Source organism: Myotis daubentonii, chromosome 11 (genome assembly GCF_963259705.1).
Source record: "Myotis daubentonii chromosome 11, mMyoDau2.1, whole genome shotgun sequence".
Taxonomy (NCBI): Eukaryota; Metazoa; Chordata; class Mammalia; order Chiroptera; family Vespertilionidae; genus Myotis; species Myotis daubentonii.
The window spans coordinates 77,182,111-77,192,655 of record NC_081850.1 but is presented as its reverse complement, the minus strand read 5'-3'; the positions used below and the strand labels follow the sequence as shown (position 1 = coordinate 77,192,655).

The 10,545-nt window shown below is 58.8% G+C and overlaps 2 protein-coding genes across 5 annotated transcripts; one reads left to right on the top strand and one right to left on the bottom strand.

Moving 5' to 3' along the window:
* The first annotated feature begins 1,686 nt into the window (after positions 1-1,686).
* Positions 1,687-7,956, top strand: SPOUT1 (SPOUT domain containing methyltransferase 1). 2 transcript variants are annotated; one of them, XM_059658262.1, is made up of 12 exons: positions 1,687-1,798; positions 2,428-2,473; positions 2,792-2,917; positions 3,007-3,166; positions 3,383-3,472; positions 3,581-3,630; positions 3,839-3,969; positions 5,392-5,464; positions 5,572-5,670; positions 6,166-6,268; positions 6,443-6,590; positions 7,198-7,956. In XM_059658262.1, the coding sequence occupies exons 1-12, from the start codon at positions 1,763-1,765 to the stop codon at positions 7,288-7,290; spliced, it is 1,155 nt and encodes a 384-aa protein (XP_059514245.1). In that variant the 5' UTR covers positions 1,687-1,762; the 3' UTR covers positions 7,291-7,956. The 2 variants fall into 2 exon arrangements, with proteins under 2 accessions (XP_059514245.1, XP_059514246.1); XM_059658263.1 differs by lacking the exon at positions 3,383-3,472.
* On the bottom strand, positions 5,252-10,390 carry ENDOG (endonuclease G). Of its 3 annotated transcripts, none has more exons than XM_059658266.1 (3): positions 9,581-10,390; positions 8,662-8,771; positions 5,252-5,387 (listed from the first exon to the last, which is right to left on the bottom strand). In XM_059658266.1, exons 1-3 carry the CDS (start codon positions 10,097-10,099, stop codon positions 5,276-5,278), a joined length of 741 nt encoding a protein of 246 aa, XP_059514249.1. In that variant the 5' UTR covers positions 10,100-10,390; the 3' UTR covers positions 5,252-5,275. The 3 variants fall into 3 exon arrangements, with proteins under 3 accessions (XP_059514249.1, XP_059514247.1, XP_059514248.1); XM_059658264.1 differs by lacking the exon at positions 5,252-5,387 and adding an exon at positions 7,351-7,703 and having other exon boundaries at positions 9,581-10,342; XM_059658265.1 differs by lacking the exon at positions 5,252-5,387 and adding an exon at positions 7,749-7,881 and having other exon boundaries at positions 9,581-10,388.
* Positions 10,391-10,545: the final 155 nt, after the last annotated feature.

Below are 10,545 nucleotides of genomic sequence, written 5' to 3'. Positions count from 1 at the left end.
GCCTCATTTGAGTGTCTGACAGGGACGACCCAGACAGCCCCATCCCCCAGGGGTCAGAGGGGTCAGAGTGCAGGAAGGAGGGCCAGGTCTTACAGTTAGAGGAGGGAAGTAGCTAGTGTTTATTGTGTGCCAGCCACTTTGGTGCCCATCATTTCATTAGACAACTCCCTGAGACAAGAATTATTTCTCCATTTTACAAGTGAGGAAACCACTCTGGAGGTGAGGTGACCCGCCCAAGGTCATCCAGCTGGCAAAGGGAGAGGGGTTAGACCCTGGGGGTGGGCATCCTAAGGGGAAACAATGACAGCTCCTGGATTCCTTGGGAAGGGGGTGCCAGAGACTTATCCTGAAGTTGGATTTGCAGAGCAAGCCCATGGGTTTTGCTTATATAATTAGTTGGGGGAGCTGATGGGCACAGGTCGTATAGTAAAATATAGTGGGTCTTTGTCACTGGTTCCTGGCACAGAGCTAAAACACTTGGAATTTCCCGAGTGATAGGAGTGTCTTCTGTTATTCATAACAAGTCCGCCTGACCGTGTGATTAGAGGTCAGAACTTCCAGCACCAAAGAAAGGAACTGGACATTGAGTCCAGTCACATGGCCAATGACTGAATTGATCATGCATCTGTGATAAAAGCCCACATAAAAACCCTGAACCCATGAGTCAGAAGGAGCATTTGGGTTGGTGAACACATCACTGTGCTGGGAAGTGGGCGCATCCAGAGAGGCCTGGGAGCTTTGTGCTCAGCCCCCCGGACCTTACTGTGCTACCCGCCCAAGTCCATGTGCCCAGTGCTCCAAAATGCAAAAACCCAAAGCATCAGAGTGCGGAGGGAGGAAAAGCTTATTGACCGAAGGTGCCAATCAGGAAGATGGAGGCCCTAGCAGTTCCTCAAATCCATCTTAAGAAAATGCAGAGTTCAGGCTTCTTGCCCGGCCAGCGTGGCTCAGTGGTTGAGCATCGACCTATGAACCAGGTGGTCATGGTTTGATTCCCAGTCAGGACACATGCCTGGGCTGTGGGCTCAATTCCCAGTGTGGGGCGTGCAGGAGGCAGCCAATCAATGATTCTCCTTCATCATTGATATTTCTCTCTCCCTCTCCCTTCCTCTCTGAAACCAATAAAAATATTTTGAAGTAAATAAATAAATAAATAAATAAAGTCTAGCCCTAGCTGGTTTGGCTCAGTGGATAGAGCGCATGTCTATCCACTGAAAGGTCCCAGGTTCGATTCTGATGCATGGATATTTTTCTCTGTCTCTCCCCGTCCCTTCCGCTGTCTCTAAAAATCAATGGGAAAATATCCTCAGGTGAGGATTAACACATACATATATGCATACATACATACATAACGTCTCAATTAAAAGAGAGAGTAAATGAACGAACCTTTTAAGAATTGGGTTAAATGATCTCCAAGGTCCTTTCCAGCTCTGAATCACACTCCAGTTTTGGGGCCCAGGTCCCCCTGTGTAAAACCAAGCTGAGATTTGAGTGTCGCGCTCCACCGAGCCGACGGGCGGCTCGAGTTGCCCGCGGACCCAGAACAGCACACGCCCCGCATCTGGACACTGACCCGCCGCCAGCCGCGCCGCCAGCCGCGCCCACCACTGCGCAGGCGCGCCCAGCGCGAGAACGGCCCCGCCCACGCTCTCCCGCGGCTTCAGGCCTAGGCCACGCCCCCGCGCGCCATCGCCTCTCTGATTGGGCGGCTCGGAGGAGGTGAGTCTGATTGGCAGGACGTGGCCGAAGGTGTGCGTCGGCCATGGCGGAGCGCGGGAGGAAGCGGCCGTGCGGCCCGGTAGGTGGCGAGAGGTAGGGCTCCCGGGGCAGGACCGGGGCTGGGGGTGTGAGAACGAGCCGCGTGGGGGCCCGTGGCGTGGCCGGGCTGTGCCTCCCGCGCCCTCCTTGTCGCTGATCTGAGGCCGGAAGCCCCGAGGTGTCGCATGCTGGTGGCCGAGCGCGTGCGGGAGGTGGGAGCGGGTTCTGAGCCTCAGCCGGGCAGGGTCTGGGAGCCCATCGCCGAGGCCCCTGGAGGCTACTCTGGCCGGGCCGGATCCAGGAGGTGGCACCCTGAGCGCCACCCGAGCCCTTTGGTGGCGTATCTCTTCTGACTCCCAGGACCCGTTCCCCTGAACCTGTTTCCTCTTCTCTCCAGTGGGAACTCATTCTACAATTTTAAATAATGTTATTGGTGGATTTGAGAGAGAGATGCATGCATTGGCTGACTCTTGTATGTATACCCTGATCGAACCTGCAACCTTGGTGTATCCGTTAGAGTCTAACTAATTGAGCTACTTGGTCCTCGCTCAGCAGTTTATTAAGTGCTTACTATGTGCCAGGCCTGGTCCCAGGCCCTGGGGCACAAGTGGGACCCCCTCCCAGAGTGACCATTTAGCCTCACTCCTGTACGTCTTCCCATTCTTCCAGGGCGAACATGGCCAAAGGGTTGAGTGGCGAAAATGGAAGCAGCAGAGTAAGTAGGGGCTGGGGGTGAGGGGGAGTGTCTGTGCTGGCCCTTCCCCAGGCCTTTCCATTGGTGCACATCTAAACTTTGGGAAAAGCCACCAGCTTTGTCCCCTGTGGGTCCCACAGCACCCAAGATGGGAGGAAGGGGTCAGAAGCCCCGGGAGGCTCCTCTGGCTGCCCACCCAGCTCACTTGAGCACCTGGGCTGGCCGGACCTGAGTGGGAACCCCCACCGCACTGAAAGGTCATCATCTCCTAGACTGCTCCACGCCCTCTCCCTCCAAAGTCCCTCTTACCTCCACCTATTGGGATGTCTTCTTATCCAGAGAAAGAGGAGAAAAAGAAGTGGAAGGATCTTAAGCTGATGAAAAAACTGGAGCGGCAGCGGGCGCAGGAGGAACAGACAAAGCGCCAGGAGGAGGAGGAGGCAGCTGCACAGAGGGAGGACCAGGGTGAGTGGACTGGGTCCTGGGCAGGGCAGAGAATGTCATATCTGGAAGGGACCTTAGACTGACCATCAACATCCCCCCTTTGCCCACAGGGAGGCCCTACACCCTGAGCGTGGCCTTGCCTGGTTCCATTCTTGACAATGCCCAGTCGCCCGAGCTTCGCACCTACCTGGCTGGCCAGATTGCCAGAGCCTGTGCCATCTTCTGTGTGGATGAGATTGTGGTGTTCGACGAAGACGGCCAGGAAGCCAAGTAAGGGGCCATTCTGCAGGGTACCAAGCTCGGGGGGAAGGGAGGGGCTGCTAGCATTGGCTTGGGCTTGCCTGGGCTGAGCACCGTGCCTGAAATGCCCCCATTGTAGTCCTGGTGGGTAGAGCTGCAAAGCAGGGTGCTGCAGCAGTCAGGTTGGGCGGACGAGCTCTTGGAGGGAACACAGAAGGCTCTTGAGCCCTGTCTTTCTCTCTCCAGGACTGTGGAAGGGGAATTCAGGGGCGTCGGCAAGAAGGGGCAGGCATGTGTACAGCTGGCCCGGATTCTGCAGTACCTGGAGTGTCCACAGTAAGGGGGGAAGGGCAGGCTTCCTGAGCGTGGGGGAGGGCGGGGGAGGTACAGGTCAGGCAGAGCTGGCCTCCCTGGGAACTTCCTGAGATCTGTGTCCTTCACTAGGTACCTAAGGAAGGCCTTCTTTCCCAAGCACCAGGATCTGCAGTTTGCAGGTAAGGCTTGGGGGGGTCTGACCCCCATTTCCCATGGACATTCCCAGATCCTGAGAAATTGCTAGACAGCTGGGAAAGCAGGCCCAGGCAGAGCAGGCCTGGTGGCAAGAGGCAGCTGTGACAGAGCTGGACCTTGGACCAGGGTTCCTGCCATACCCCCATGTGCTTTTGCACCTCCCCTGACCGCCCCCCCCACACACACACACAGGGCTCCTGAACCCCTTGGACAGCCCTCACCACATGCGTCAGGACGAGGAGTCTGAGTTCCGAGAGGGCGTCGTGGTGGACCGGCCCACCCGGCCGGGCCAGGGCTCCTTCGTGAACTGTGGCATGAAGAAGGTAGGAATTGGAGCGTGGATGAACCCACGCTTCCCAGGTATACCCTGGCGATGGAGGGCCGGTGGGGTGTGTGGGTGGGGAGCCCGGGACCCAGGCATCTCAGCCCACCAGTTGCCCACTGATGTTTTTTTATTAAAGCAAATCAACAGAAAATGGTCCTTGTGCTTTTAAAAACAAAACAAAACCCTACAAAAACAAGTTCAAAGTCACTCTGGGGCTGCTCCAATATGATCCAGGCCACGCTGGGGATTGGAACAATTCCTTTGCCACCTATCGACTCTCAAGTCTCCTAGGGTCGGAGGCAGAGACATGTAAATGTGTGGGGTGTCCTCCCCTCGAACAGACCAGCTGGAGGGGGTCAATGGAGGGAAAAAGGGGACATATGTAATATTTTCAACAATAAAGAATTATTTTTTAAAAAAGAACAGAAATAATGGCTACACGGATGGAGAAAAGCATAAAAACCCTCAGGAGAGAGAGAAAGCGCCCTATCCAGAATTCAGAATTGGCACAAAACAAACATCCGTTACTCGTCACAGTGCCCTGTAGTGAGCATTGCCTTCATGCCAGGCCCGTGCAGCGTAGCCGTCGCTGTTGTGACGGAATGCCTTCTGTTTGGTGGGTGAGCAAACAGGCTCAGAGGTTAAGTGGCCCACTCAAACTCCCATGGTTAGTAAGTGGCTGTGCCACCAAAATGAGAAAGCTGAGATTTCATCTGCTCATGAAATCCTTACTTCCTACTCTGCCGGCCCAGAGCATTCATTTGAAAAAAAAAGTCTTTATTGATTTTTTTTTTTTTTAGTATATTTTATTGATTTTGTACAGAGAGGAAGGGAGAGAGACAGAGAGTTAGAAACATCGATATGCTGCCTCCTGCACACCCCCTACTGGGGATGTGCCTGCAACCCAGGTACATGCCCTTGACCAGAATCGAACCTGGGACCCTTCAGTCCTCAGGCCAATGCTCTATCCACTGAGCCAAACCAGTTTCGGCTTTATTGACTTTTTTTAGACAGAGAGGAAGGGAGAGGGAAGAGAGAGAAACATCAATTGGCTGCATCTTGCATGCACCCCTCTGGGGATCAAACCCGCAACCCAGCCATGTGCCCTGACCAGGAATCGGATTGGTGGCCTCTTGGTTCATAGGTCAACGCTCAAATCACTGGTGACCTCTTGGTTCGTAGGTCAACGCTCAATCACTGAGCCACACCAGCCGGGCCCAGAGCATTCATTTTTGACCAGTGTCTTGTGATAGTCATTTTGCAGGAATGGTATCTTGTAAGCAGGTCTGGCTCAGGTGTGAGGGCTAAGGTTGACGTGGACCCTTTAGGTCCCTTGCCAGCCAGATTCTCCCACATCTGGGCAAGTGGTCACTCCTGCTGGTCCTGTGGGAAACCACACCCATGTCTGGCTTCTCCCTAGGAGGTGAAGATTGACAAGAACTTGGAACCTGGGCTTCGTGTGACCGTGCGCCTGAGCCAGCAGCAGCTCCCGGGTATCTGAACGCTTCCTCAGCCTGGCCAGCCTGAGGGCTCAGACCCTCCGCCTTCCACCTCCTTGTCCCCTCAGCCCGTCTTCACAGCCTCTCCGCTTCCCCCCCAGAAAGCAAGACCTACCGTGGAAAAGTCGTGTCGTCTCAGGACCCTCGCACCAAAGCTGGACTCTACTGGGGCTACACGGTCCGGCTGGCCTCGTGCCTCAGTAAGGACGGAGCTCCCTTTTATCAGTCTCCTTCCTCTCTACGTGGCAGGGCACAGGGAGCCTTGCTTGGCCCAAAGGTCAGACCAGCATCCTTGTCCCGCCAACTTGCTCTGTGTCCTTGGGCAGCTGCCTTTCCTGCTCTGGGCCTTGGTCTCCCCGAGTGCGTAGCCTGGATGCTGTTGAGGACTTCAGAGGAGAAGTATCATGACCGATGGATAATGTCTCTCTGGGGTTGGGAATGGGGTTGGGAAAAGGACCAGAGAAGTCAGAGCTGCAGTACGTGCTCTCAAAGTCCTTCCTAGCCACCCTCTGCTTTTTGCAGGATAGCACAGGCATGGCCTCTCCCTGGTCAGTGCCTGACCCCCCAGGAACAGGGGAGGGCCTGGCTGACTCCCTTACCTGGGTCCCTTCTCCACACCCCACCCAGCACACACACAGCCAGGCAGCTGTGGCTTGTGGAAAGCAGGACCCCTACTGAGCTGGCCTCACCCCCAGGTGCTGTGTTTGCTGAGGCCCCCTTCCAGGACGGGTATGACCTAACCATCGGGACATCAGAGCGAGGCTCGGATGTGGCCGCTGCCCAGCTCCCCAGCTTCAGGTGGGTACAGCTTGGAGCAGGGGCTGGGGGAGGAGGAACGGAGCAGAGGACCGTTCTGATGGGGGCAAAACTGTAGACTGGGCACCTGCTGCGTATGGGGGCTGAGAGCTGTGGGGGCTGCTTTCATCGTGGCCTTGACGAGCAGTCAGTGATTCCCGCTACTGTGGGTGCCAGGCACGCTCTTGTGGTGTTCGGGGGCCTCCAGGGGCTAGAAGCTGGAGTGAATGCTGACCCCAACCTGGAGGTGACTGAGCCCAGTGTCCTCTTCGACCTGTATGTGAACACCTGCCCCAGCCAGGGCAGCCGCACCATCCGCACCGAGGTGAGCCTGCCTACCTCCCCTGCTTTCAGCCGCCAGCCAGGGCCTTGGGGTCTAAGGCGGTTGCAACTCTCCCTGTCGCATACCCTGCCCACGGCTGCCTGAGCCGGCCTTCTCTGGAGATGGCCTCCTCCCCCCTCGGCCTCTCACCGCTGCAGACTTGTAGCAGGGACTGGACATGAGTGAGCTGGGAGTTTAGACTCCTGGGTGCTGGTGCCTGTCCAGCTGCTCCCAAGCGGGGTGACCCAGGAGACCCCACCCACCCCTGCTCTGGGCCTCCATCTCCTTCACTGTATGCTCAGTGTTCACGCCCTGGAGTGTGACCGCGGTGGGCAGGGCAGCCCTCCTGAAAGCTTAGTCCTGGGCAGCCACAGAACCTGTGGCCCCACTGCTAAACTCAGCACAGAGGGCCATACCTGCGGGCTCTTAGCTGGGGCTGCTCCAGTGGCAGATTGGCAGGCTGACCCTGGGCCTGACCTTAACCTCAGGGCCCCGCTGGAGGCGGCAGCCAAGGGACTGGGTCCTGAGCAGTCAGGCGCTGAAGACAAAATGGGAGCCAGGGCACCTGCCAGCCTCCCGGCCCCAGCCCACTGCTGCACTTCTCTTCCAGGAGGCCATCCTCATCTCCCTGGCTGCCCTGCAGCCGGGCCTCACCAAGGCAGGTGCTGGCACAGCGGAAGGTCCGTCAGGCACTAGAGAGTGAAGCAGCAGTGGCGAAGCCAGAGGTTCTTGAGATGTCACCTGGGACAAACACAGCCAAGACTTTCTCCAAAAATAACCATCTTTAATGCGACCCAGCCACACACCCTCACAGTCTGGCTGGGCTGCTGCCCTCACTTGCTGCCGGCGGTGATGGCCTTGAGGCTGCCTGCCCTTGCCAGGATATTCGGCACAAAGAGCAGCCCCGAGGCCCGCTCGATGCTCTCGATGGGCACCAGGAAGCGCTCCAGCGGGATTGCCTCGTCCACGGGCGCATTGGGCATCACGTAGGAGCGAAGTTCGATTTGCCCGCCTGCTGCCTCCAGGATCAGCACCTTGAAGAAGTGGGTGGGCACTGCCACGTGGTTCTTGCCGATGACCTGGTACTTCACGTAGGATTTCCCATCAGCCTCTGTCCTGCAAGCAAACCCAGGCACACATGGCCTTTCAGGCTCCGGGGGAGTCTGGTTAGACCCAAGCTGCTGCCTCCAGGAAGCATTCCTTGACTTGACCCCCAAGTTGTGTCAAACTGTGGGAACAACCCCTCATGAAGCTTCTGTGCTCTCCTTGGCTTCCCCAACAGACTGGGAGCTTCCTGCAAGGTAGACACTCTTATCCTGTTGTCTACCGGGTCAGCAGAGTGGTGGCAATAAACGCTGCTGCAAGAATCCAGCCTCCTATACGTCCACATTCATCCATGCAGACGCTGGATGGCTGCCTGTCTCCCTGTGCAGGGTGAACACCAAGCAGCCAGGCAGTGACAGCTGGATCCCCAGCAACAGCACCGGGCTGGGTATACAGCAGGAACCCAGAACACTGCCCTGTGGGGTGACCTCCACGCTCACCCTCAGCAGTCTACTCCACTAAAGCTGGCCTCAGGAGGCGCTTGCTCTTTAAAGTTCATCAGTGCCCTGGCCAGCCCGTGCTGAGCCCTATGGGGACACCCACCTGATAGGGCCTGGATCCCACCCCAACCTATGGCATCACTCATCCAGCCGTCAGTGGGCCAGAAAAGTCACTGAGCATGCTCAGTCCCTTCCCCCTGGGAGGCAGGCCCGCAGAGGGACAAGAGGGAAGTCTCAGGGAGCAGAAGGGTTGCTCTGAACAGAGGAGAGACTGAGGGCGAGAGCCTGGTACAAGGGGTTTTGGGCAGAACACAAGGTTGGGTGGGTGTGGCAAGAGGTGATGTAAGAGGAGACAAGGTCTCCGACTGGAGAAGTGAATTCAGGAGCAGGCAGGGAATGGACAGGCTCACTAATAGGCCAGATGACTAATGACCTGGCAGTGTTGACCCAGAGCCTGGGACATGCCTGGAAGGGGTGAGAGGGAGACCCTGGTACTCCCGCCCCCACCCGCTCCCCCAGTCTGGCCTTACTTGGGCAGGAAGAGCGGCCCTGTGCAGACATAGACGTTTTGGTAGGTGCGGGTCAAGCTCCGGCTGTACTTCTCCAGGTTGTTCCAGGCATTCTGGTTGAGGTGGGGCACCTGGTAGGAGAGGGGGGGCTCAGAGACTGGCTGGGACCTTTCCTCTGACAGAGGGGCTGCCCTGAACCCTGAGGAGCTGGCACAGCCACCAAGCCCAAGATTCCTGCAGGGCGGAGGCCAGCTTGTAGAGAAAACTGGTTCAAGGAATGGAAGTCGCTCCTTTAGGCCACTCGGCCATGAGGGTGGGGCCTGGACAGAGCTCAGGAGGGTGCTCCCCAGGGGCTCATGGGAAGGCCAGCTCTCCCAATCTCCTTTTCCCGCTTTGGACCACATGCAGAACCCAGCCGGACCGTCTTGACCTGCTCCCAATTCCATCACTTGAGCGCCCCAGTCTTCAGTACAATGTCTAGTCAAAGGGAAGCGCTGACGGCCGGCAGGCGTCTCCCTTTACTCCGGAGGCAGGCGGGTATGACAGCGGCTGAAAGCTCGGTCCTAGACATCGCACGGGTCCCTTCCCATGTGACACTGGGCCCCTCGGCCTCAGTCCCCTCACCATGACTAGTATTTATGGACTGCCTGCCATGGGCCAGGAAGAGTGCGCAGTACTTTTATAGGCACCGGGTCTACAGTCCCCATCGCTACTGCAGGACGCAGGTAAACGACAGTGACATCCCCATTTTACAGGCCAGGAAACCAAGCCCAGGGCCTCAGGGTCGGACTGCAGAGCGGGTGCTGGGCGCCCAGGGCTCGGTCCCCCCGGCTCAGGGCGGGTGCTTGGTGAGCCCTGACCTAGCTCGCGCCCTCGGCTTCCCCGGCTGCAGAGTAACCGAGGCTCCGAGAGCCCGGGGCGGGGCGGGGCGGGGCGCTACCTGGGGCGCGATGTTGCTCAGGTAGAAGGTGTCGTCCATGGCTTTCTGGCTCCAGCGGTGGTTGGCGGCGGCGGCCAGGTGGCCGCGGTCGAAGCCGCTGCCGCGGTAGTCGGCGTTGGTGGCGCGGTGGTACGCGTGCACCGACTCGTCCTCGCGGAAGTCGCACGAGCGGCGGTCGCCGTCGCCGCGGAGCCGCTCGGGCCGCAGCTGCTCCACCACCCAGAGCGCGCAGCGGGTGCGCGGGTCGTAGCACAGCACGTACGACTCGCGGCTCTTGAGCTGCGCCAGCCCGGGCAGCCCGTACTTGGCGAGCTCGCCGGGGCCGCCGCCCGCCAGGGCCCCGGGTCCGGCGGGCACGACGGGCAGCTCGGCCGCCGCCGCCACGGGCAGCACTGGCAGCCGGCCCAGCAGCCCCGGCGCCGGCCGCGCATCTGCCCGCCGCCGCCGCCGCCAGCCCTCGGCCGCCGCGCCCAGGCCGGCGCCCAGCGCCAGGGTCAGGGCAGCCCGCAGCGCCCGCATGGCCGGGAGTGCGTCCGCAGCGCCAATGGAGGGCGGCCCGAGGCGCCGGGAAACGCCGCGACCTCGAGGTGTTCCGGCCAGCGAGACTCTTAAAGGGGCCGCGTCGGCCTGTGGGCATGGGGCCGGGTGGGGGCTTGAGTGGGCGCCATGTCCGTCCCTTCCACGCTCTAAGGCTCGGAAGGGCTTAGGACTCTAACGAAGGGAGTAAGACTAATGAAGGGAGACCACTCGTGATTGGAAGTCATGGTTCCTTGTCCTTTAAGATGCGGACCTGAGGGGCGCGGCACTGGCGCTTTGGTTTGTGATTGGCCACCGCTCCACGCCGCTCCGCCTCCTCTCGGGTCTCCAGCGAGGAAACCTCCCCCTCCTTGCGCCTGCGCAGAGCTCCTGCTGTGTGAGCGCCCGGAGTCAGCACTAGTCCGTAGTCCAAAGTGCTTCCATCGCAT